At 39.2% G+C, this 27,718-nt stretch overlaps 1 protein-coding gene across 1 annotated transcript in view; it reads left to right on the top strand.

Annotated features, from left to right (window-relative positions):
• Positions 1-27,496, top strand: part of ZBTB38 (zinc finger and BTB domain containing 38) — a 90,811-nt gene extending 63,315 nt beyond the window's left edge. The window contains exons 4-5 of the mRNA XM_031957864.1: positions 20,429-21,417; positions 21,766-27,496. Of these exons, the coding sequence (XP_031813724.1) occupies positions 20,429-21,417; positions 21,766-24,412 (3,636 nt within the window). The 3' untranslated portion in view covers positions 24,413-27,496. The remainder of the gene's footprint in view (positions 1-20,428; positions 21,418-21,765) is intronic.
• The last annotated feature ends 222 nt before the right edge of the window (positions 27,497-27,718 follow it).

Genomic DNA, 27,718 nt, shown 5'->3' with positions numbered 1-27,718 from the left:
TGAGGGAGGAGAGCAATGGAGGTTCAGAGAGTGTGTGCAAGTCAGCCAGTATGGCAGAATCATGATGTGTTGCAGGGAATCTGGAAGACTAGAACGGCAACAAGAAAGATATCCGGTTGTAAATATTCCTAAATGCCAAACAAAAAGCTTTCTCCTGAAAGTAAAGGAGACGCTGGACATTGGTGGGGTGGTAGTGAAGGAATAACCATTGTGGGATCTATGCAGTAGGAAAATCACTTGGGTATAACTTTTTAGAGTCTAGACTGGAGTGAGAAGACACTTGAGATAGGAAAACCAATTGATCTATTGCAAGAATTTAGGTGGGAGATGATGAGAAACTGAGCTAAGAGTAGTATCTATGAGTGGAGAGAAGGGGAGGTATACATGAGATATTGAAAAGGTAGCAATATGTAGCAACAGATTGGATATGTAGAGTTGAGAATGGTGCTAAGATTGAGAATCTAGGCGAATGGAAGAATGACAACATCATCAACTCTTATGGGGAAGTTTGAAAGAGAAGAGCATTTGAGAGGAAAAGATAATGACTTTGGACATGTTGAGATTAAGATGCCTACAGGAAATCTTAGTAGAAATGTCCAATAGATAGTTGGAAAAGTGGGATTGGAACTGAAAAGATGACCTGTAGCTACATATTTTGGTTTTCTGCTTAGAGATTATAAATTAAATCAATCCATGAGAGCTGATAAAATCACTAAATGGATAGTATAGACTAGGGAACCTCTAAGGTCACAATCTAGTTCTAAATCTATAATGCTATGATTTGTTTTATGAATTCAGCACCACCTTGTGGACATTAAGTGGTACCTGAAGAATAGCCATTATTTTACAATGGCATCATAAATTAATGTATTTCAAAAGTATTTGGTTAACCTTTAAGGGGCATGTAAAAGTGAGTTGATATCTTCTTAAAAACAAATAAACCCAACATAGGCTGAAGATGGACTATCTTAAAAAATTAATTTTCTTGTGTTAAAAGGGTTTGAGATTTGTTTTGGTTTTCTTTTAGTTTTGTTTTGTTGATTTTTGATCCACCAAAGTAGTGTATTTTCACTAATATGCTTTATATCATTCCCGTTTTCATACAAGAAAATGAGTTTTTGTGGGGTTTTGATGCCTAGTAGAATTTTGAGTGCATCAGAATGTACTTTTTCTTCTTTTTATATTAAAATAGGAATTACATGTGAATTTATAAAAATCAGAGTGGCTGGAATCAATCTTTAATTGCCATTCATAAGGTTGAAAGTTCCATTTGGTCTCCTTCCATTTTATTCTGCTTTTCTAAAAATAAAAACACCCTCTTTTCCAATTAGTTAGACAAGGACTGCCACAAGTTCCCCCTTTGAAAAAAGAATACTCACATTTCTATATTCATAAGCTACCAACTTTGCATATGCTGTCTGTACTTTTTGGTTATTTTTATTTCCACGTTTCCATGCATTTATAAAATGCACAACAGTGGGTGGTTCTAAGCAGACAACTAGTTATAACTGTGCCTGCAACACACAATATTAGGGATCAGGCTGAACATCTAAGCAGTAAAAGTAGCACAGTAGGTCCTGCTTGGAATATTCTTACTCATCTTCCTAAGTTCAAATCCAGCCTTAAACACTTACGAGCTGTGTGACCCTAAGCAAGTCATTTAATTATGTTTACCTCAGTTTTTCTCATTTGTAAAAATAAGCTAGAGAAGGAAATGGCAAACCACTCCAGTGTCTTTGCTATGAAAATTCCAAATATGGTCATGAAGACTTAACACAATTGAATAACCATTGAACCTTAGCACAGGTGCGGATACTCAGGATAGCTCATCCTGAGGCTCATGATGGTGGGGGGAAGGCAGATTCTGCACAGAAGGTCACCATTAAAATGGGATTTTGGGGCTGACAGCCCATTGCAGCTGTGCCATGGACCATCATAGATAAGGCAGAGAGGTATTAATGAAATGAAAAAAAAAAAAAGACTCCCCCTCCCACAGGGGAAAAATTATCCCCTTCTTCAAATACTCATATTTATACATTATGTAGAATATCACTTATCCTTGAGTCATTGTTTGCTTTCTTACCCACAATTCTTCATTTATCTGATCTTTTTGCACTGACTTGTATATATTTTTTCTTGCTAATTTCCCCTCTTGAAAGGTCAGCATGAACAGAATTTAGTTTCTCTGAACACATTTTGCTTAGCTCTAATTTAATCTTGCCTTATTATATGTACAATAGTACACTCCAAACACTTTTAATTCTGGCTTCTCTGTTTCTACTTCCGGTAATTCTCCAAATTCTTATTCAATCTTGCCATATTTCTAATGTGACTTAGGCTACTAAACACCAGATTACTGGTAATGATATTTGAAAGGGGAGGAAAACAAAGGGTTGAAGGAGTTTAGATTAGACTTTTTTAAAAGTTTTCATTTGTTACTATAATGTAAAATTATCACTGTGGAAAAGAACAAAATTGAATCAAGAGAAGAAGGATGTCTTGAATTCAAAGATAAGAGAATGACGGGCTAAACGGTTTAGCAATTGTAACAATTTTAGAACAAGGACAAAAAAAATGTAGCGTGTATATAGGACAAATTTGCAAGACCCAAATTTTACTTTAATGAACCTTGACCTAAATTGCATTTAACAACAAGTAAAAGCTACTGAACCAGTTTAAACTGGAACCAAGTTTATTTTTTAAAATTGTCCAACCAAAGTACCCAGCTATCCTTTAAAACAAATCAAATTAGCATTTCATTTAGTTCTTAATTTAAAACATATTATTTATATATTGAGGGTTTTTTTTTTTTTTTTTTTTTCCACTTCGGCACCACTGAAACTTGAGAGAAATAAGTATAGTTTGTGGTGGTGAGGGGAAGTAATATGGTAAAAGGAGCACTGAATTAATTAGGTGTCATAGATTTATGTGTAGATAGATTTAAGATCCAGCTTTGAAACTAAGTAGTTATATGACCATGGTCTACCCACTCATTTTCCCTGAAACTCAGTTTCCTCTCTTTAAAGTGGACTAGTTTTTTTTTTTTTTTTAAGTCCCTTCCAGTTTTAGTAATCTTGGCAAAAAATTTCCTTCATCCAAGTATTTGAGTGCCTGCTGTATAAAAATATTTTACCCGAGTGCCTTCTTGCAGGGCATTGATGTCTTATTAATGCCTTTTACATTCTTCTCTGAATGGGAGGAGAAGAAAAAGAAAAATATTTGTCTCTGTCTTCCTTCATTGTTATAGATAGATAGATAGATAAAATGCCAGACCTAAAGTCAGAAGGTTCCCCTTCCTAAGTCCAAATTTGGCTTTAAACAGTTACTAGCTGTGTGTGACTTTGTGTAAGTCTCATAACTCTGTATGCCTCAGTTTGCCTCAGTTCCTCATGGGTAAAATGAACTGGAGAAGGAAATGAAAACTATTCTTTGCCAAGAAAACCTCATTTGGGGTTGTAAAGCTCCAGATATGGTTGAAAAATGGCTCAACAACAAGAAGTTATGTACAAGGCATGGTGTAAGAGATTTGGTTCAAAGATTGAAACAATCACTATTAACAATGAACAGTCTTCTAATAGAGAAAATAAAGAGTACATAGAAAAACATGCAGCATAAATATAAAGTTAATACATACAAATACATGTGTATATATACAGGGTGATTGGGGGAATCAGGAAAGATTTCTTGGTGCTCAAACTGCATCTTAAAAGAAGTGAGGGATTCTATGAGGTGCACATAGGAGTGTGTTGTACAGAGAGACCAGTATAAATGAGAATACTGGGTGGTAGAAATCATGTCCCCACTAATGCTAGAGAGGTTAAGGCTATGTTGTGTGATCTTTAAAAGCCAAACAGAGGAGTCAAATCTTTATCGTAGAGATAGTGTGAAGCCAGTGGAATTATGGGTCTCATGGTCAAACTGCATTAAGGAAAATTATTTCAGCAGTTGTATGTAGGATGGACTCGAGTAGGGGAGACGAGTCAGGGAGCCCACGTGGAAAACTATTTCAGTAAATTAGGTAAGAGGCAATGAAGACCTGAACCAAGATGGTAGTTTTGTGAGTACAGAGAGATGTTATGAAGGCAGGAATGGTGAAATTTGGCAAATTTAATTAAATATGTGGAGTGAAGGAGAATGAGGAACCCAACATAATGCTAAGATTACACTTAATGTTGGAAAAATTATGGTGTTTTTCAACAAAAATGGGGGAGTTTGGGAAAAGGGAGGGTTTAGGGGAAAAGCTAACTGTTTTAAACATGTTGCGTTTAAGATATTTTTAACCATCTGTTTGAAATGTCCAATAGGCTATTTTTATGTGGAATTGAAACTCAGTGGAAAGACTAGGACTGGATATAGAAATAATAACTAAGTCTATGGAACCTGATTATTTTACTAATAGAGAGATAAAGGACCCAGAAGAGAATTTTGGCAGATGTCCATAATGAGGCAGGAGTGATGTAAATGATGAGCTACTAAATGAAAATGAAAAGGAACCAGTGATCAGACAAGTAGGAGAACTAGGAGAAATTAGTGTCCTGAAAACCTAAAGAAGAGAGAATCAAAGAGAAGAGGATAATCAATAGTCAAAGATTGCAGAGAAATCAAGAAGAATGAGGATTGGTAAAAAAAAATTTCCTGAAGTCCCAAATCTAAACAAAAGGACTTTAAACTGAAAAAAAGTCAAGGAAGTAAAATACTGTTCCCTGTGAATTGCCACCAAATTAGAGACTGAGTATAACATAGGAATAAGAAAGCAGCAGAAATGTCCAGAAATTCATAGGAAACAAAATCCAAGAAAGACACTACAAAAACCCCATTACCTTTAATTCTTACCCACTGAAAAAAAGGAAGGTGGAAGGTCTTTCTGGACAAAGGAATCAAGTTTTGTTAAAGAAACAAAGGTGGTAGTCTACAGTCTGCCAAGTATGTTCTGAGACTACGAAAGACAGAATTTGTACTTATTTATAGGTTTCTTGTTCATATATGGCTCAGCAATGCCTTCTTGCAGGGCTTTGATGTCTTAATAATGTCTTTTACATTCCAGAAGGCTTTCTTTCTTCATTTTAATATAAAGAGTAACATACAGATGTGATTATGGTCATAATCATAAGATATATATATATATATATATATATAAACATATATGTATATAATAGACAAATATTAGGGGCAGTTAAGTGCTGCAGTAGATAGAGCACCATCCCTGAAGTCAGAAGGACTTGAATTCAAATTTGACCTTAGACACTTAATACTTCCTGGCTGTGTGACCCTGGGCAAGTCACTTAACCCCAATTGCCTCAGCTTAAAAAAAAAAGACAAAAAAAAGACAAATATGTACATATATGTTATGTACATAATGTGTATACACAAAATACATCCATAATAATTATAATCACACTCCTAAAGTTAAGTAGCACAAGTATTCCATTGGTTTTACATCATAGTTTCAGGTTACACAGGTTTTCACCCAGAGCTATACTCTTGCTATAAGTCACACAATTATTTCTTATCCTGTTAAATAGATTGTAGCTAATGATTACAAAACAGAACACTCTAGACATTTATTATTGATCTTTCCCACTACCCCAGAGATACACAAATATCTAATGCAAACAAGAACCTGATACCAAAGAAGCATATTTGACCTTATAGGTGTCACTGAACTTTGATAAGTTGGAATCTATGATTGAACCATGATCCTAGAACATGGCCAAAAAATAACATGTAAGGTATAAAAAATGCAAGAATAGATTGAATACTAAAAAGATTTCCTTTTTTGAGGATGTCCAAGAACCAAAAAGGGAAAAGAAACATGGCAGAGAACATTTAAGTGACTATCAATGGAGGAAGAAACAACATTATTTTTAGAGCACACTACAAACAGAAAGAGAAAATAAATGAGGTTGGAAAAGAGATAATAAGCATATCAAGGCATGATATAATATTGACAGAGGACTTTGATTATCTAGTAGAACACAAATCTTTTATCCAAAGGAGAAAAGCTAACATTGTTTGATCTTTTTACTTTGTGATAATTTCATCCTTCAAAAGATAAAGGGGAACTTTTATTTTGGATCTGATTCTCAGCATGAAAAAACTGACTTAAAATGGAATCCTTAGAGGAAAATGAACATGTCACCTTGTAACAGAAAAGAATAAAGTTGGTCATAGTCTGATCTGCACCCCAGACTTTGGGAGCACTGAAAGGGGCTTGAGTGTGAAAATGGGTACTCTACTAATAGGGAAAGATCCCATGGTCTACTATTCTACGAGGGAAGTTAGCCTGGGGGTAGAAGTACAATTCTGAGGATGCAAAAAAAGAATTCTGATGAGGAAGAAGAGAGGAGTTGTATTAAAAAAAAAAAAAAAAAAGTCAAGAGAGCAACTAGATGGCCCAGTGGATAGAGCACTGACCCTGAACTCAGAAGCAGCTGAGTTCAAATTTTGGCCTCAGATACTTAACATTTCTTAGCTGTACGATCCTAGGAAGTCACTTAACCCCAATTGCCTCACCCTAAAAAAATCAATATGGAAGAACTTATTAACTAAGATTTTTTAAATGCATACAAAAGATGGTAGCAAAAGCAAACATCAGAGGGTACATATAGTAGCACAGAAAGATTCTATAAGAAGAGCATCAGGAGTTTGACAGTTTAAGGCAGGAAAATCTGAGGAAAGAGTTGTTAGTTTGTAAAACAATGCAGAGGAAAAGAAGAGGATCACTAAAGAGAGAGGGACACTGCTTGGAATAGATGCATTGCTGATAATAGATGATGGATGAGCTGCTCAAATCTTATTTTGATTCTCTTGGCCCTTGGACTGGAAAAGACAGCACAAAAATGGTTTGAAGTTACAATAGTTGGAAGCCAAGATAAGTAAGAGAGTTTTTAGCTATCTGTTGCTGAGGAATTCAAGTCATGCAGCCCAGACCAGGGAGATTCCAAGTCCTGAAAAAATTGATGAATATGGTGAGCTACTTCCCATCTCTGAAAGACCACCGGGAATTGGAGTAGTATTGAACAATTGGAGTAGGGTAGACATGGTATCAATTTAAACAAGAAGTGTACATAAATGGAGCTTGGCCCATCAGAACTGAAATGAGGCTATCATTGGGCCCTGAAAGATCTTTCCTCACTTTTGAGCCAGAGCAGGCAAGCCAAAATTCAGGTTCTGAATGTTCTAACTTGTTTGATAAATTCTTAAACAAATGCTAGCCAAATACTATTCAGCTTCGTTTCAGACCAATGGCATTGAATGTTTTTGTCTTTCCTGTCAGAACACTTCTCCTCCACTCCTTCTTCCTCTTCCTCTCCCACAATTGACCCTTGAGGTTCTAAGCCAAAGAGCCCAAGGCTTCTTGCAGAGACCGAACTGGAGAACCCTGGACCTATTGAGATCTGAGGGGGGAGTGAAGGGAGGGAGGACTTTTTCAGAGATGGAACTGAATACTAATGACATTAAGCGATAGTTAGCACACTATAGAAATGAGGCCAAAAATACAATCGTGTTTCTGCTAACAGCTGCACAAAGAGCAGATACAGTATGGGAACACCGAGTCACATCTGTGCAGGCAGCAGGATGAAAATAGCACACTTTATTTGCAGCCCATGTGCATTTACGCTTTCACAGAGATTTTGTATTTCTGAATGTTTTTAAAATCAGCAAACTTGTCATTTTTTTTTCTTTGCTCCACAAATTGAAATAATACTTTGCAATTATGTATGTATGTGAATACATACATAAAACACACACATTTCTCATATTCAGCCCTATTCCTTGCCCTGGGGCCTCATTTACTTCCTCGTTCTTTTGTGCTTTTGTCCAGTACTGTAGATTCCAATTTTGATTTCAACTTTGAAATTTCATTTGGATTATTCAGATGTCCTTTGAAGAGTGGACATAAATTAAGTCTCCAGACTAATGAGAGCCAAGAAAGGTATTATTGGCCTCCATATACATCACACATATAGACAGACATGCTACCAGCCTACACACACACACACACACTCACATTCACACATACATATACACAAAACTAGCCTAACTTAGCAAGTCTGCATTACAGAGCACTTATAATAATATAAATATCTGTAACCTTTATTAGTTATAGTGAAAGGCAATATAGCATAATAGTTGGGAGCATCGGAATCAGAAAGACCCATATTAAAATTCTATTTCAGCTGTGTAACCAAAGTCACATTTTCCTTTTTTTTTAGTCACAATTTTTCTTTCTGATACAATTCTTTGAGACCACATTAGAGAGAAGTCACTGATTTTTGATTATAAAGGGACTTTCCACAATTGGATTTTCTCACAATCTTGATGGAATCACAAATCTTGATCCGTCTCAAACTTCTCCCTCCCTCCACCCCCCAACAAAATCAGTACATTCTCTGTGGTCTGACCAGTCATAAGAGCACAATCTTTAAACTTCCCATTTTGTTCTGGCATACTCTCTATGATGCTAGGCTATCGTTGATTGTCCTTCCCTTCTTATCTCGCTGAAGGCCTTGTTTGGGACCAGCATGAGGCATCAGCCTCCATCCTTCTATAAATAACCTTTTGCTATTTTTCTCCCAGTACAGTCTCTCCGTAGGGGTTAGTTAGAATTAGCGAGCAGGCAGATAGCAAGCGGTGGAATCACAAAATGTCTCTACAGCACCTGCTTGGGTGTAGAGCTTCTGAACGAAAAATCCCACAAGTGGTAGAAAAGGCAATTTTCCCCTCTGTTAGGAGGCTAATTTGCCAACTTAAATCCAGGTCTTGATTCCAGTTGCTTCCAGCTGAGAGAAGAGTCAAACAGAGAGGTGACTCAGTCTGGAGAAACTCCTTGAGAACTCTTTGACCCATTCTAAGTGCTAGGGATACAAAGAGAAACAGAATAGTTCCTGCCCTCAGGGAGTTTATATTCTACTGCAACATGTAACATGTATACGTGCAAATAATACAAAGTATTATTTGTAATAATATAAAATGTAATGAATAAATGTAAACAAAGTAATGAGGAAGGAATAGCAACCGTGTAAGGATCGAAAATGTGTATGTAGGAGGATAGGAGCGGAATCTTGGAAGGAGAATTTCTTTTTCTTCTAAACCTTAAAGTTTGTAATCAGGTGAATGTTCATCCCTGCTGACTCAGCTTTCTGCTTTCCCCCATGCGCGGTTCGCCTGCATTCTCCATATCTCTAGGAGAAACCTGCTCATGCTTAATTTGAAGTGAGCTAACAGAGCTCACGCTTGAGCGGCTTGTGGTTGTTTGCACAGATGTACAGTAGCAGCAACTGCTGGAAGCCACATCCCCTTAGCAAGGCAACGCTGTCCGTGAAGGTGACCACACAGCTGAAGTGAGGCAAGTCTTTCCCATGGGGATCAGGCAGCAGCACCCATCAAAGCCTGCCCTCCTTCACCTCCCTAGTGCTTGGGATTCCGTGTTTATTTCTGAGATATGGCTCAGTTCCCTAAAAAGGTTTGGGAGGCATATATGTATATATTTATACAACATACATGTGTGTGATGTGGATGTACAAACATAGACCGTGGACTGGATGTGTCTTGTATTTTATTTATATAATGTAAAAATACACTGATACTATGTATATATATTATTTCAATAGTATTGTATTTATACACATGCATATATGCACACATGTGTATACATAATATACATGTGTATATGGCATATATACTATATTATATATTTGTTTTTATTTATATTGTATACAATATACAAATGTATATTTCTGTATATATAATGTGTGTATTATATAGATTATATGTATTCATATATTTAACATATATTAAATAATATGTTTAAATATATGTATATTTTATATATGTATATAAGCATATGCACACGTTTGTGGTACATGTGTGTGTGTCAAACAGAAAAATTGTAGAATTTTCCACCCTGAGAGGCAAGTAAAATTCAGTATGGTTGAATTAAAAGTTGAATGGAGAGTAGGGCATGTAATGAGTCTGGGAGACAAATGATTTTGGACCAAAACCAAGCCAGCCCTGAGTAAGCATGCTACAAATCTAAAATGAGAATTCCCCGAAGGGTAAACACACACACAACACAACCACAACACCGATAATAATAACAACCCGTTAGCAAGCATTTATTAAATGCTTACTGTATGTCTGCACTGTGCTAAGCTCTTGGGGTGCAAAAACAAAAGTAAGCAATCCCTGCCCTTGAAGACTTTCCATTCTGAGGTGAGAGACCACACTGACTTCTCTAGGTATATATGCACAAGACATATACAAATTGCACCCAAAAGTCACCTTAGAGGAGAAGGAACTAGCCTAATCAAAAGATGGAACTTGAGTTATTTTGAAGGAAAAAATGAGGGATTCTAGGAGGTATGAGCACCGTTCTGCCCATAGTAACTACTTAATGCTTCCTGATTGGTCTTGGAGGCTTTTGTAATACCTCGTTTTAACAGGGTCCCTCTGAAAAGAATGAGTCTAAACAAAAATTGCTGGTGGAATAGAGAGGATCCAAATCTGTGTTAACCTCATGCTGTCCATTTGAGATAAGAAAGACTTAGGTGTGGTCCTTTGCTCCGTGCTTTAGTGGACTACTGTGGCTAGTTTTTGATAGCAAGCAGGGCACAGCCCCTGAGACATGGTATATGGTACCACCGGTCTCAGCTCGTTGGGCTATTCACCCATTGATTGGACTGGGGAGACCAGGAGATGAAACATAAACATAGCCCCTTCTCCCGGGGCCCACGTCGGGCTGAAGCTTTATGCCTTGGATTTCACATCATTTGGTCCTCAACTATTCACATAAAGTCAGGCAGACCCGTGGAACCTTCTTGTTGTGCACAGAGAGTTCTAACCATGTTGGCCAGGAAACTCTGTTAGCAATTAAGTTCTTTGTGGTTGTTCAATAGACTTCCGGGTTGGTGCAGTGAGGGCTAGTGGTTAGTGTGGGACAGTAGCTTGGGGGGTCCTCCTGAAGGAGGGGGCATTCAGCTAGCTTAGCAGTGATACAACAGCAAGCGTCTTATCTGGCTTTAGGATGTCACATTCTTGCCAATGGCCGGAGCCTCCTTCTCCTTGGGAAAGCTGTAAATGTGAAAATCAGAAAATGTGTCCGGGGTAGATAATACTGCTCTGTCCAGATTAAAACCTAAATAAGGAAATGTTTTAAAACTTGGGAACAGGCGAGGCTATCAGAAAATCAGCTGATCATTTTAATAAGCTCCCCAAGAAAATGGCATTTGAAAGAGCTTTTGAGGCAGATTCTTTATTGTGAGAGAGTAATAGATACCTACCTAGGGGCTTGATGTTCAGATTACCTTAAAACCAGTTTGCTGGTATCCATGCAAGTTACACATAGAAGTGAACTCCAAGTGATACGGAACACTCTGAAAGGTATTCTGTTTACAAAAGAGACAGAGACAGAGAGAGACAGACACAGAGACAAAGAGAGACAGAATGAGAGACTGAGAGAGACCGAGAGACTGAAAGAGACAGAGCGAGAGACTGAGAGACCAAGAGAGACAGAGCGAGACAGAGACCGAGAGAGACCGAGACAACTGAGATCAAGAGAGACTGAGATCGAGAGAGAGACTGAGACCGAGAGAGACAGAGATCAAGAGAGACCGAGAGACCATGACTGAGAGAGAGAGAGAGACAGAATAGAGGCCGGGAGAGACAGAGACAGAGAGACACACACAGAGAGACACACAGAGAGAGACAGAGACAGAGACCCGAGAGACTGAAAGAGATAGAGAGAGAAAGACTGAGAGACTAAGAGAGACAGAATGAGACAGAGACCAAGAGAGACTGAGACAGAGACCGAGAGAGACTGAGACAGAGACCGAGAGAGACTGAGACAGAGACCAAGAGAGACTGAAAGAGATAGAGCCAAGAGACTGAGAGACTAAGAGAGACAGAATGAGACAGAGACTGAGAGAGACTGAGACAGAGACCGAGAGAGACCGAGACTGAGATCAAGAGAGACCGAGACCGAGAGAGAGACAGAAACAGAGACCGAGAGAGACAGAGAGACACACACACACACAGAGACACACAGAGAGAAACAGAGAGAGAATGAGAGACAGACAGACACACACACACACACACACAGGAAAACAAACAGAAATACCTTTTCAAAAACCTCTCTAAACCCAGCAACGTGAAGTCTTAAATTTGAGCCTGTTAGAACATTGAGGGACGTGAACTCTACTCATTCTGATTCCCTGTGTACAGGCAAGCACAAGTCCAGCAACTGAATGTTTACCTCTGTAAGAGAATATATTCAAAGAGAAGGTGTCCCAAGAGTCAATCCCCTTGGTAGATTAAGAATAATTTAACTTAATTTATTTTGGCATTAAGTCTGCATGAATGCTAATCCACTTGGCTTTTCATAATATGCCTTTAGAATCTAGATAATTTGTATCCTTAAAAGTCAAGTAAATAAAGCACTTCTTGGGCCCCCTTTTTAGTGTGTTTGATCGGCAAAAGGGAGAGGATTTTCCTTTTCCTAGACTCAGCTCAATGCTATAAAGGGCTTCTGTTTTGAAATCTGTTTTGGAGATCTGATGCCTGTGTTTCTAATACCCTGTCACATGAGCAAGTCTGACGTAATCTCCCAACACTGTCTATAAGAAAACTTACTGTGAGGATGTGTGTGGGATGGTAGGGCCTGATAGCCTGAAGCAAAGTGTTCTCCTTTGTCAGTGAACTTTCCACAGAGAGTGCTTTCCAGTCCAGCAGATTCCATTTTGATATGGAACCTGTCCTGGGCCAAAATGGACAGTGATCTTGACTTTTGCAAAACTTCAGGTCAGTATGCTAATACAGTGCCTCCTTATTTTCATGGGGTTTGGGGTGATGGGACGAGGTGGGGGGGGGAAATCCACCTTTCTTTATGCAAGGAAATCGGAAGCAAAAGAAAGAGTGGCTGTGTGTCAGTGCAGTTTGTGTCTGGTGGACTAGGAATCGTGAAAACATAATTTTGCACGTCATCATTGCCACTGATTTTCTGTGTGGCCTTAGAGGAATCACCTACTTTCTTCATGCCTCGATCACTTGCAATGGAAAAAATCATAGTAGCCTGACACTTAGGAAGGTCTCAGAGATATTTTTTAATGTATTAAATATTGGGAAATGTTCCTTGTGAAATATGCATAATTAAACTCATGTTTCCCTTTACACTGTTGAGATAATTTATCTCATTAGGTTGATTACAGTTATCATTATTAACAATATTAATGAAAATGATAAGATTTGTTTCTCTGGCTTTAGAATTCTAAACAGAAAACATTATTTGAATTTTGTAAAAAATCCTATATGTATTTCAGTAGAGAAGCCGCATAGTGCCGTGTATGAAGTGTCAGATTTGGAGTTGGGAAGACTTCAATTTGAATGCCGGCTCTGATACTTTTTGCTACTTGCCTAACCAAGGACAGAGCCCGCTTAACTTTTTTATTCCTCGGTGTTTTCTCTCTGTGGAAATAAGAATGATAATGTCTATACCACCATCTTCATAAGGTTGTTCTGAAACTAAATAAGATCAAGTATGTGAAGCGCTTTGAAAACTTTCGAATGGCATTTGAATGAATGTTATTTTAAGTTATGGATCTGTGATTCCATTGGTATGAGGCACTGCCATGCAGGGAAACTCTCTCTAACGGGATATTTTGTCGCTTTATCTTCAATTTGTAGTCTTAGAATCCTACCTAAAGGCCCTCGGAGGTTCAAGCTCTTGCCCACTGAACACTGTCCTCACGGTTTGGGTTGTGGGGATTTATTTTGGGGGCGGGAGAAGCGGATTGATGATGGTCTTGAACTTTTTTTTTCCCCTGAAGCTAGTTCTCTACCCATTGCTCCCCATTGTTTCTCTTATGTGTTATGGTGTTGTATTAAATCAAACCCATAACCCCAGCAAATTACCGGGAGTTTCTTCATAAGTTTGAACTCAATCCCAGAGCAGGCCAACAAATGCCTGAAGGCGATGTTGAGAAATGGGGTGGAGGCAGGAGGAAAGGCAGGAAAGGCGGCCAGGGGAGCTTACTTTCACTGAATTGGTCTGAATTGAGCATGTGGTGACATGGAAGCTTCGGTCTGTCGGGGACTTTGAAGTGCCAGGAGAGGTAGGAGGTGGGGGATGGGATTGGGGGTCAGTGATGCAAGGAGAACCAGTAAACAGAAATGGACGCTGTAGCTGGGAATTAAGGAACACTTTCCTCCATGTGCACTGGACAGAAAGAGCTATTGGTCACGCATTGTTCTTTTTAGTATGCCCACATACCCAGATAGTCATCGATGTCTCCTTTGACTATAAAAAGTCAACAACATAAAAGACCTTTCCGTCTCCTGGGGGCTTTGCCTAGTTTATATTCTACATCAGTTTCATAGACGTCTAATTGCCAAGGTCCACATCATTGTTTTGGGTTGGTTTTAGCTTTGGCAAGTAAAAAGGAACATTTTTTAAAATTCTAAAATTTACAGACAAATTTGAATTTTTTAATAGGTTAGAATAGGTAAAAAATTAGTCAAACTGTTCATCTCTAGTACTTTCTGTAGGAGAGCTTGAGTTTCAGTAGGCCTAATTTTTTTTAGCGCCAGCTCAAGTGACTTTTCTGATTAATACTGCTGACTATTCTTGGTGACTTGGGAGCCTAGATCAGTCAATCTGTGAGTCAGAAGCTCTTGTTTTCATCATCATCTTACAACAATTTAATTAAGTGTCCCCTGATGTGTTATTGATAGTAACAAAGCAAGTCATTTTATGTGGAGCTTAAGAAGTTATAGTCTAGAAAAGGTCATCATAGATTAGACACATGGGCAGAAGGTAGGAAACCATAGCTGTGTCCCATATACATAGAGTCAGCTAAAGACCATAGAGCAGCGGACCTGGAGTTGGAAAGACCTGAATTCAAATGCAGATTCAAGTCCCTCATCTGAAAAAATGGGTATAATATAGTAACGACTTGCCAGAGTTGTTAACGGGTAAAGGACTTTGCAAACCTTAAAGTTTCAATGTGGGTCATTATTAGCCATTGCTAATTTATCTCTTGAAGTCTAGATCAGATCATAATTTCCTATGAAATTGGGGGAGGGGAGAACAAGCATTTATTAAATGCCTATTATATACGGGCCACTATACTAAGCACCGGCAAATATTACTTCATTTGAAATAGGAATCTTTTTTTTTTTTTTTAAATAACTTTTTATTGACAGAACCCTTACCGGGGTAATTTTTTACAACATTATCCCTTGCACTCACTTCTGTTCCGATTTTTCCCCTCCCTCCCTCAACCCCCTCCCCCAGATAGCAAGCAGTCCTATACATGTTAAATAGGTTACAGTAGATCTTGGATACAGTATATGTGTGCAGAACCGAACAGTTCTCTTGTTGCTCAGGGAGAATTGGATTCAGAAGGTATAAATAACCCGGGAAGAAGAATAAAAATGCATTTCCCAGTGTTCTTTCTTTGGGTGTAGCTGCTTCTGTCCAGTATTGATCGATTAAAACTGAGTTAGGTCTCTTTGTCAAAGAAATCCACTTCCATCAGAATACATCTTCATACAGTATCGTTGTTGAGGTATATAATGATCTCCTGGTGCTGCTCATTTCACTCAGCATGAAATAGGAATCTTAATAAAACCAACCAGGAGATTGGGTGAATTGGGCCTTAAGATTAGGAATCTAGAAGGGAAAAATCACTGAATCTGAGTTGGAAAGAGCTTTGGAAATGCTTTATTCCAATCCACATTTAATCAGAAGCTGTTATGATATAACAAACAAAAAGTCATCTGACCCTGTGGCTAGAGTTAACCCATTCCATTTTGGGTTAGCTCTAACTTTTAGTATGACTTCCCTTTACACTGAGTTGAAATCTGCTCTCTGAATATTGTGCCCATTTCTCCTGACTCTGCCTTCTGGGATCAGGCAGAACAAATCCAATTCCAAATGAGGCAATTGGGTTAAGTGACCAGCTAAGATCTCACAGCAAGTAAGTATCTGAGGTCCAATTTAAATTCAGGTTTTCCTGACTCCTGGCCCTGTGCTTTGTTCCCCATGGTGCCACCTTATATAGCAAGATATAGAGTAAGAGCATGTGAGGGTAGATGAAGAGCTGACTTTGGAGTGAGGAAGCTGTGGGTTCAAGTTCAGCCTCTGACACATATATAGCTCTGCGTTCCCAGACAAACCAATAAATTTCTTGGTGTCCCTAGCCTACTCTAAGACTAGAAGTCACAGAGCAAATATACATTGATAGAGGTTTTTATTAGATGTCTCTAATTCTAATGAAATTATGTTGTTATGGTTGGGGTAGCTAGGGGATACCATAGTGCCTGGAGTGCTAGCTCTGTAGTCAGGGAGATTCATCCTTCCGAGTTCAAATCCACACCACAGACACTTAGTAGCTGTGCGACCATGGACAAGTCACTTATCCCTGTTTGCCTCAGTTTCCTCCTCTGTAAAATGATCTGGAGAAGGAAATGGCAAACCACTCTAGTATCTTTGCCAAGAAAACCCTGAGTGAGATCCACAAAGAGTGAGACACAACTGAAGAAGACTGAACAACTATTCCAATGAAATTATGGGTTCAATAAAAAAAAAAAATTGGCATTCATTCACCAAGGATACTATGAAAATATAAATTCAGAATAATGGGAATATTAACCATGGAGGGAAAAAAAGGCTAAGAAAATGTGTTCTCTTTCCCTTTGGGGGCTTTGTCAATTGCCTGTTTCTCACTTAGGAATGTTTTCTCTCTTTTTAAAATATCCATTTTAAAATTTTTGATTCCAAATTCTCTCCCTCTCTTTACTCCCCTCCCCTTGAAAAGACCAAAAATATGTTACCCATTATGCATCTGAAGTCATGCAAAATATAATTTAAAAAATTATTTGGAATGTTCTCTCAATAATACCATTGCAGCTAGTGAGCAGCTATGCAAATGTCTAGTTTTGCCCAATAGATATGGTCCCTAAAAAGTTGGGTAAAAAATGACATTTGTGTCAATCACATCTGATTTTCCCATTGAGTTGCCTTATTATTCTTTTAAAGTGATCATTGCTACTCCAGCTTTCAGCTTTAAGTTACACAGGTCCACAAATGAAGTTTCTCTGTCTCACAGTTAATGATTAGGGAGCGAGTTTAAGTCCCAACTCAGTCACTTACTCACTGTGAGGTTTGGATCAAATCATAGAGCTTCAGTTGTTTCATCTTCGAGTGAAGGACTACGAAAACTTTTACTAAGTGTTTACTATGTGCAGAGTTCTGTCTTTGTAAATTGGAATGCAATAAAGTCACCCTGGTCTCTGAATCTCACTTTTAGTTGCCAGAAGGTGACAAGTTTTAAAGGATTCAGACACAAGTCAGATGGAAAGTCCAGTGTTCCTTATGGTGTAAAGGCACCTTTTAAAATGTCATTTCCATTGATAAAAATATATATGTTGAAATGTTTGCCAAGAAGGAGGGAAGGCTTTCTTTTCTGTGTCTTCAACCATTGTGGCTACAGAGCAAGTGGGAGCTATAGCAACCTATAAAGTTAATGGACAAATTCCATTTCCACAAAGTTTGCTCTCGTTAAACTATGGTTATTGGGTCTGTGCTGCGAGCAATACCAGGGACCTAGAAGGGCACTGATATTTCTGGGGTTCTTGGGTATAGGTTCTTGTAATATTTAGAAATAGAGTCTGGGGGAATATGGTAGCAGTGGTTCACCTCTGTGATATATGACACCCTTGGTTCTCCCTTTAGATCCTTTGCTACCCATCCAGAGAGTACTGGCTGTCCAAGATTTTATTTGCTTATCCATTTGGAGGCAGATGTTCAGCAGGTGAAACTAATAATGATGGGAATAGCATGTTCTTTCCCCAAAAGAGTTGCTCCACTGGATTATGGGTGTGGGGGCCAGGTGGGAAAGACTGGTTGGTAGTCTGGGGAAGCACTACTATTCCTGAGGTTCTGGATTTATAACAGTTGGTATTGGTGGTGTTGAAGTGGCAGATCTTTTCCCCACAAATGTTGTTCACATCATTGACATGAAGAGGAAAGAAACAGTGGTCAGGGGTGAGAGTGAGTTCCATTTCTAGGACTCTTTGGCTAAACCTGCCTCAGAAATTCTGTATTATGCACAAAGCTGAAAATACATTAAGACCTCTTTTCTCGCAATTCTCATCTGGAGAAATGAGTGGGACTGGAAGATCTCTAAAGTTCTTTCCATCTTCAACCCTTTATCTGGATTATTTCTATACATTAAAAGATAACATATCTAAAGAAAGCTGGGAGTAAATATTCAATAAGGCCAAAAAATTGAGGGTTTTGTGAGAAAAATTGTCATTGTGATGAATCTCTCTGAGTTTGTCATATTTTTATTTTCCTTGAAGCAGATACACTTGATAAAATCCTTGGAGTTGTTTTGATTTTAGTTTTTTATTCTTGTCTCTTTTTAACCACAAATGCTTGCTTTTTAGTCCTATTAATTTTTTTTATCTCATTTGACTTTTTAAAAGGGAATTCTAGGGATTAGCAAATATTGGTAAGTTGACACTTTGGAGAAGGACATTGATAAAGATGAATTTTAGAATTTTATCTACAATTTCCATTTCTTTTTCAAGTTTTTTATTTTGTAAGTTGGGCATCGAATCAGGGACTATCTTTTGCTTCTTTTTCTAAACTCAATATTTATTTAGCATAGTTCTTGGCACATAGTAGATACTTAATTAATGTTTATTGAATGAATGAACTCCAACAATGGGACTGACTGACTTCAAATTATCTGAAGGTAAAGGCTATTTATGTCATTCCTCATATTGCTATTCCCAGAACGCCTAACACTCTGTCTTGGACATAGCAGATAGTCATTAAATAAATTAATAAATGAGTGAATGAATGAATAATAAAACACAAAAATCTGAATTCCAGTAACTGAGATTTGACCCAATGCATGCACAGTCTTTTATTGATTTCCATAAAGGAATAGCAAGAAAGTCAGTTTCTCAATCTTTCTGTTATAACTAACATAAAACATTTGTTCAGAATTAAGTATAGTTTATTGCTTTTATGTTTTCAACTCTTTTCTGCCAACTCTGTAAATAAAAGCTACTCCTTGGTGATCAAAGTAACTAAAGTTTTTAAAAGATTACCAATTGCCACATAAAGGTGGAAAGAGTCCAAGGGAGGATGAAGCATTTGATTTATCCAATGTCTGGAGGAATTTTGTTTTTGTTTTTCATCCAGTTAGTCTCTTAGGAAAGATTCCCTTTTGAGCTAGTTCTTATTTTTCTATGGACTGTGGACACATCAGAGAAATTCAATTTTGGAAAAATACAGGAAGATGATGGTGAGGAAATTTAGTGACAGCAGATCAAACTCACCACTCCTCTCCTCCAGCCCAAATCAAAATCAACCTACTAAAGAAACTTTCCTAAAATTGGTAACAAATCCACTTAGTGAGTCTGCTAATCCTGATACTTAGTAATTACACTTTCTGATGGGAAGGAGAAATTGAGAGGAAGAGCAGTCTAATACCTAGCTATTAACATTTGTTTAAGAAATAAGATAAGGGGGCTTTGCTATTGCTGTTTCCTAAATCTCTGAGATCAACAGTATAATGAGGGTGATCAAAGGCAGGTGAACAACAATGTAAATAAAGCTAACCTTCAAAGGAAGCAAAACTCTGGTCAAATATGGTGGTCACTATTATTTAAAGATAAAAGATACTTCCCTCCTATCTGTCAACAACCAATAAACTGGTTTTTGGTGTTTTTTTGTTGTGGTTATTGAGTTGTTTTTCAGTTCTGTCAAACTCTTCAAGACTCCATTTGGGGTCTTCTTGGCAGAGACACGGGAGTAGTTTGCATTTCCTTCTGTAGCTCATTTTACAGATGAGGAAACTGAGGCAAGCAGCGTTATCCAAGGTCACATAGCTAATAAATATCTTAGGCCAGATTTGGACTCAGGAAGACAAATCTTCCTGACCACAGGCGCAGTACTCTATCCACTGTACCACCTAGTTGCCATTTTTTTAAAAAAAGCTAGCATTTATGTTATGTACCAGACACAGTTCTAAGCCCTATACAATTATGATTTCATTTGATCCTCACCTATATTTTTGTAGGTGCTGTTGTTATTCCATTTTACAGATGAGGAAACTGAGGCAAAGTTTAATTGACTTAACCAAGATTACACAACTAGGAAGTATCTGAAACTGGATTCAAATTCAGGTTTTCCTGACTCCAGGTCAGGGATTTTATCCAGCTATCTTCGAACCATATATCAACACACTTTCTAAAAAGGAAGATAAATTCCAGCTTAAAAAAAATAAACAACAACAATCTAAACTTTCACTGATGCTTCTGGGATAAATGCTAGAGTGTATTTTATTATTAACAGTCAAGAAAAAATTCCCTATTTCTGAACATGCTAGTTACCATTTTCCTTTTGTCATTCCAGATGACAGTCATGTCCCACTCAAAGGACCTCAAAGATGACTTTCACAGTGACACAGTGCTCTCCATCTTAAATGAACAACGAATTCGGGGAATTTTGTGTGATGTCACTATCATCGTGGAGGACACCAAATTTAAAGCTCACAGCAATGTCCTGGCAGCTTCAAGCCTTTATTTCAAAAATATATTTTGGAGTCGTACTATCTGCATTTCCAGTCACGTCCTGCAGTTGGATGACCTCAAGGCTGAAGTGTTTACAGAAATACTTAATTATATCTACAGTTCCACGGTTGTTGTGAAGAGACAGGAAACAGTGACTGATCTTGCAGCTGCAGGAAAAAAGCTGGGAATATCATTTCTGGAAGATCTTACAGATAGCAATTTCTCAAACTCTCCAGGTCCCTATGTATTTTGCATAACAGAGAAGGGTGTGGTTAAGGAAGAAAAGAATGAAAAATTATCCGATGAACCAACTATTACCAATGGACCAAGAATCACGAATGCATTTTCCATCTTCGAAACAGAAAATAATAACAATATGTTTTCTCCCCTGGACTTGAGGGCGAGTTTCAAAAAAGTCTCGGATTCAATGAGAACACCCAACTTTGACCTAGAAAGGAATGATGGTTGCAATGAGGCTGAACCGGTCAGGACACTAGCCGAACATTCCTACGCCGTCCCATCAGCAATGGATGCTTTTCAAGGTCGTCCTCCATACGAGTCTGCTGCCAGCCCATCTTTTGTGAGAAGTGAAGAGCATTCTGATGAGGGGCCAGCAAAGACACAGACATGCAGGACCCCCAAGACACCCCCAGGACCTCAAGCTTCCAGTTCAGCAGTGGCAAAAGTAGCACCCCCTAAAGGACCCAATACAGAGGTTCATCAAGAAAAACCCCCAGAACCAGCCATTACTTCCGTTTCAGATTCTCACAAGAGTCAAGAAGACAACCAGTTTCCCAGGGAAGATGAAAATCCACCTGCTAACATTCCTGAATCCACACCTCCTCCCCCTCCTGCCCTTCCTCCTCCTCCTCCTCCTCCTCCTTCTCTTCCTTCTCTTCCTTCTCTTCCTCCTCTTCCTCCTCTTCCTCCTCCTTCTCTTCCTTCTCTTCCTTCTCTTTCTCCTCTTCCTCCTCTTCCTCCTCCTCCTCTGCCTCCTCTTCCTCCTCTTTCTTCTCTTCCTTCTCTTCCTTCTCTTCCTTCTCTTCCTCCTCTTCCTCCTCTTCCTCCTCCTCCTTCTTCTCTTCCTTCTCTTTCTTCTCTTCCTTCTCTTCCTTCTCTTCCTTCTCTTCCTCCCCTTCCTCCCCTTCCTCCTCTTCCTCCTCCTCCTCTTCCTTCTCTTCCTCCTCCTCTTCCTCCACCTCCTTCTGTTTACGACTGCACTTTTTGCTCCAAATCATTTGAAAATCAGGCTTTACTGGAGTCCCACCTGCAGCTCCACACAAAGCCTCAGGATGCTTTCGTGTGCAAATACTGCGACAAACAATTTACTACTTCCAACAGGTTGGACAAGCATGAGCAGATCTGTATGAACTCGGACCGTCCTCCTATTCCTGGGGGAAACCAAGCTACCTTTTCAACTCCAGATGGAAAAACTGAAGGTTCCTACAAAAGCCCTGAAATGCAGTCGGCTGACAACAAGATGGGGGAACATTCGGGCACAAGCCGGACCTTGGCAGACGTGGAGCACACGGTGAAGGTTGTGGATGGGCAAGTACTCTACACATGTGTCGTGTGCAAGCGTAGCTACGTCACTATATCTAGCCTCCGAAGACACGCCAACGTCCACTCGTGGAGGAGAACCTATCCTTGTCACTACTGCAGCAAAGTGTTTGCTCTGGCAGAATACAGGACCAGGCATGAAATCTGGCACACCGGAGAGAGGCGGTATCAGTGCATCTTCTGCCTGGAGACTTTCATGACTTACTATATCCTCAAGAACCATCAGAAATCCTTCCACGCAATTGACCATCGGCTTCCCGTGAATAAGAAGACAGCCAACGGAGGCCTGAAGCCCAATATCTATCCTTATAAGCTTTACAGACTGCTGCCTATGAAGTGCAAAAGGGCTCCCTATAAGAGCTACAAAACTACATCCTATGAAAATCCACCAGAAAACAGCCAGCCTGCTGAGGCTGCTCCGAGTTCCTGCATTATTAAGAATCCAAGAAGCTCTGAATTGACTACTTTGACTTTCCAAGACAATGTGAATATGATGTCAGATAGTACAACTGCTTTACCCAGTGCTCCTTTGGGTAAAGAAACGCAGCAAGCTACAGATTCTCAAAATGGAGCCTCATGGGGAGAAGGAGGAGGAGGAGGAGGTAGAGGAGAAGGAGGAGGAGGAGGAGAAGAGGAAGGAGGAGGAGGAGGAGGGCTGCTGAGCCCTGCTAAAAATAACTTTATTCCTGCTGAGAAGCCAGTTCCCGCAGGGGGAAAAAGTCTCACTTCTGGCTCACAGGGAGGAGGTGACATGACAATTCCATCCTACAGTAATGTCAGCGAAAATGCCACATCGGTCATCAGCTACAGCAGTTCAGCTCCATCTGTCATTGTTCACAGCAGCCGGGTTTCCTCAGTGATAATGCACAGTAATGCAGTCGCTGCCATGACGAGCAGCAACGCCATCTCTTCGAGTCCCGCTGTTAACCATTCCCCAAGAGATGACAGCAAGCACTCGGAGAACCTCGGAAAAGTCCCCGGCAAGGTCAAAAGCCTGAAAGAGAAGAAAAAAATCACCCCCTACAACAGGGCAGAAACACTCGAGGAGGCAAAATATGCTGCGAGTTCTGCAGCTCCTTTGAGTAAAAGCACTACTAGCGTTGTGGAGGAAACCAGTAAAACTGAAACATATATCGCAAAACCCGCCTTGCCTGGAACATCAACCAACAGTAATGTTGCGCCTCTCTGCCAGATAACGGTCAAAATTGGGAATGAGGCGATCGTGAAGAGACACATTTTAGGGTCCAAACTATTTTACAGAAGGGGGAGAAGATCCAAACATGAGACGCAGGAAGAAAGTACATTTCAAGAAAGCGTAACTGAACCAAAAGAGAGAAGCCCAGCCAGACGCAGCCGATCCGAATGTGTGGAAATGAGTGAAATGTTTGATGAAGGGAGTGACCAGGATTCCTCGGACAAGCCGTGGCGCCCGTATTACAATTACAAACCCAAGAAGAAATCCAAACAATTAAAGAAGATGAAGAAGGTCAAATGGAAGAAAAGGCACGGAAACAGGAGCCCAAGCGGCGAACAGGTGAACTCTAGTGACATCGACTCTACCGTGAAAAAGAGCCCGAAGGAAAAAGTCACCGAAGGAGAAGAAAATAAAGAGATGCCCAATCTTCACTGTGAGCTTTGTATTGGGGATAAAGCAACTCCTGGACAGCAAGGGCAGACCCACTGGCACCATACCACATCCAAGCCTCATATTTGTGAACTGTGCCAAAAGCAATTCCAGAGCCCTTCCAATCTCAAAATGCACATGAGATGTCACACTGGAGAGAAGCCTTACTCTTGCAAAACATGTGGAAGGTGTTTTTCAGTTCAGGGGAACTTACAGAAACACGAACGCATTCATCTTGGGGTCAAAGAATTCGTCTGTCAGTATTGCAGTAAGGCGTTCACTTTAAATGAAACCCTCAAAATCCATGAAAGAATCCACACAGGTGAGAAACGTTATCGTTGTCAGTTCTGTTTGCAGAGCTTTCTGTATCTGTCCACCAAAAGGAATCATGAGCAGAAGCACATCCATGAGCATAATGGAAAGGGCTACGCCTGCTTTCAGTGCCCCAAAATTTGCAAAACAGCAGCCGCCCTGGGAATGCACCAAAAGAAACATTTATTCAAAAGTCCCAATCCCTCCGAGAAAAAAGAGGGTGGGGGCAATGAAATCCCTAAGTCCTTGGAGAATCAACATTTCACTGACTCAGCTGGAAACAAAATGAAGGAAACCCTACATACTATGTCTGAAGATGTTCTCCTTTGACTGACTGTGGTGGGAGACCCAATAGACAAAGCTTTTCTTTTTCATTTTAGGTGACAGACAAAAATGGGTGAAGTATAGAGGAAATCAAAATTGTGTAAGTTCCTGAAACATGACACTTTTTCTTCCTATCCATAGGTTTCAGCATTAACTAGAAAAGCAAAACGCACCAGAACATAAAAACTGAGGCTTCGTATTCCCCAAGTATCGTGCAGGGGTAACTGAGAGTCTTAGCCACGATAATTCTGCCAGTGGGTACTTTGTAATTTGAAAAAGAAAAACAATCAGTCTAATGCTCTTTCTGTTGAGCATTGTTAGGAGCTGCCAAACTGGCTATGAAATACTGAACTTGAATCACTTAAAAGAAGATAAAGAGTTCAGATGCCGTGAGAATGTCAAATTCACCAGTGTGTTAAAAGGTGAATGAAATAAGTCATCAGTGCTTTCCCCCTCCCATCCAATTTCAATACTGTTAAAATTTTCAAAAGATAAACTCTGGATGTTGTATGAAATTCTACACGGTTGGGGGAAAATTATGAGGTGAGGAGAGAAAAGCATACATTCGTCGTCTTCTTGTAAAACAAACCTTGTAAAAATAACATGCACCCCGTAGTTTTACACTGTCCAGTTAGAAAATGAAAGTGATGGAGGGAAAATAGGTCTCTAAATGAGAATTTGGGAAAAAATAATAAAGGGTATTTTGGGTATGACCAAACACCTAACTTAAGAACACAGCGTGTGCTACTGGATAACGCTGCTCTCTTTGAAGTTCTGGCTGATCCACTCTGGAGATCTTGACATCCGTGATCGACGTGGTATCCCCAAAGCTTGTTTTATCACACTACTGAATGTACCAGCAGCTATTTAAACTGCTCGGGATAGCTTCTGAATATCTCATCTCACTTCGGAGATGAAGAAGGGTCAGATTTGGCTGGACATGTGTGCAGTTTTGCAGGGACCATTCAGATCTCAGAAGGCTACCATTTCAAGGCCGGCCCCTTCAATCTCAAGAGCTCAAACAAAATGTGACTTCCCCAGTTCTACTAGCCAATGAACTGAAATGCTTAAAGAAAAGTGAGCTCCTGGTAGAACTGCCAAGCTTTCTATTGTGCCACAAGATCCAGTCTCTTCACCATGGGCCTTCTTGTGGAAAGATTAGGGAGTCTACATGAGCTACTTGGCAAGGATGAGATACTTGGGGAAACTGGAATTTCTGTCTTCACGGATCCACCTGGATCGGCCAGAGGAAGCGAAACAATCTCCTAAATCGAAGCGTTAGCACTATTTGACTCCTGGATCATGTGTGGAAAGGTGGGATGTTGAAGGACGAAAGAGGCTTTCTGCTCCCCTACTTCTCTGACTCCTGTGAAATTAAACCACCGATCCAGATGCCTCTTTTCAGTCTTAGGTAACAGATACCCTGCCAGAGACCTCTGTGTGTCCCCTGACATCATTTCCAGCTGACGAGCACCCTTAATGTTTTTCCCCCAAAGACTGACTAGTTGCTGCACGTGGTTGTTATATTAAAGAGGTTCACGTCGTTTCTTCCCTAGACGGTTCTGATTTTCTGTACCTGCCAAAGAGAGGATACATTCCCAACTTGTCCCTTCACATAAAAGCCACATCTAGAAGCCATCATCCAAAAGCTCAAGGGGTGCCCTGCAATCCCTGAAATCATTTGGGAGTACATGGGGCCCTCCGGGATGGTATCTGGCACTGCCATCTGCAGGACGATCTCCTTCATTCTACTCTGAAGTCTTTTGAAGAGGACTTTAGTTACACTGGGCAGGCAAGAACGCATCTTAAAAATCCAGAAAAGGATGGGATGGAAGCTGACCTTTCATTTTGTAGTGCTTTGCTATTAACCACAATACTGCAGCCTCATTAACCTCCTTGTTTCCACTTTCACTTTCATGCAGTATTATAAAGGGCAAAATACAAGTGAATTTACGTGTTCTTTTATACATAACATACATGCACTAGTCATTTACTTTGGGTTTTGTTTTAAAAGTTTTGTAAGAGACTGAGCTAAAAAGTCTTTGTTGAAATAATACCTACAGTATTGGATAGTTAATCCTGTGGTCCACTGATTCATGCTACCCTAGATGAGGGCTATGTGTCCAGGACAAGTATTTTATTTCATTAGTTCCTTTGGCTTCAGACAATGCAAGTTGTGAAGTCACTATTATCAGTAGTGAATTCTTCCAGTCTGCACATGTGGGATATTTTCTAAGTGGACTTGTACGCTGATAATTCTAGACCAAAGTAAATATGGCAGAATATTTATACATGAAAAGATAATTTTACAGATATTTTCTATAATTGTATCATTCGTAAATAAAAATAAAAATAAAAATGCTGATAGCTTGTGTTCGTTTTGGGGGAGGGTTGTATATTTTGATTAAAAAAAAAAATCAAAACCACAAAAAAAAAAACCTTGACTTTGTAATTCTGTATATTCTATACAGTTTCTAGCAGAGCAGTTTTAAGACAGCATCTTAATGTTTATAGTCAATTGTGGAAAATTTATTCTAAGTCCTATGTTAAAGTAATGAGTCGAGTACCAATGACCAAATTAGAACTGACATAAATGTAAACAATGAACATATCGTATGCTGTACATGATAGACAGTCACTTGCAATGTTATAGCATCTGTATTTTGTTTAGAAAATATTATTAAATGCAGATGTAAAGGGTTGGAAAAGTCTAATTTTATTTTTAGAAAGAATGAATATAAATTTGGTTTTGCTTGATTAAAAGCTGGCTTATTCTGATTTTTAGTCTCTCTTCAAATATCTCTGAATGGTTCTTTTTGCACCAGCAGGCGCTATGCTTTTACAGACTGATGTTGAACATTTGACTCACCCGCTGTATTTCTGTTTCCTCGTTTGTTCATGCACAGTGAAACGGCAACATGGCAGTGACCTTCCAGAATAGGACTAAGGAGGAACATGGCATTTTTATGAGGTGGCACCATGAAAGACAAAATACTCTGGTATTTTGGTTAATTTTGAAGTATGGTCCATTGCACAGAGGTGTTTGATAAATGTTGGAATGAATGAATAAATGAAGATGCTAATACACGATTATTATTAAGTTAGTGTTTATGTTGATGGGTATGGTGGGGGTGGCAGGGTTTGAAATTCTCAGTGATTCTACTTTGCCTGATTCATCAAATGACAGTGCACACAGTTCCTTATTCACTCCTCTTCCATGTTTGGATCAGATCAAACAAATCAGTTATGAATTTTTTTCCAAATTTTGTATTCATACATGAAGATTTTATAAATCATTTGAATAAGTGCATT

Source organism: Sarcophilus harrisii, chromosome 3 (genome assembly GCF_902635505.1).
Source record: "Sarcophilus harrisii chromosome 3, mSarHar1.11, whole genome shotgun sequence".
NCBI classification, from domain to species: domain Eukaryota; kingdom Metazoa; phylum Chordata; class Mammalia; order Dasyuromorphia; family Dasyuridae; genus Sarcophilus; species Sarcophilus harrisii.
Note: the sequence above shows the minus strand (reverse complement) of the source record. Positions and strands in the feature narration are given on the sequence as shown.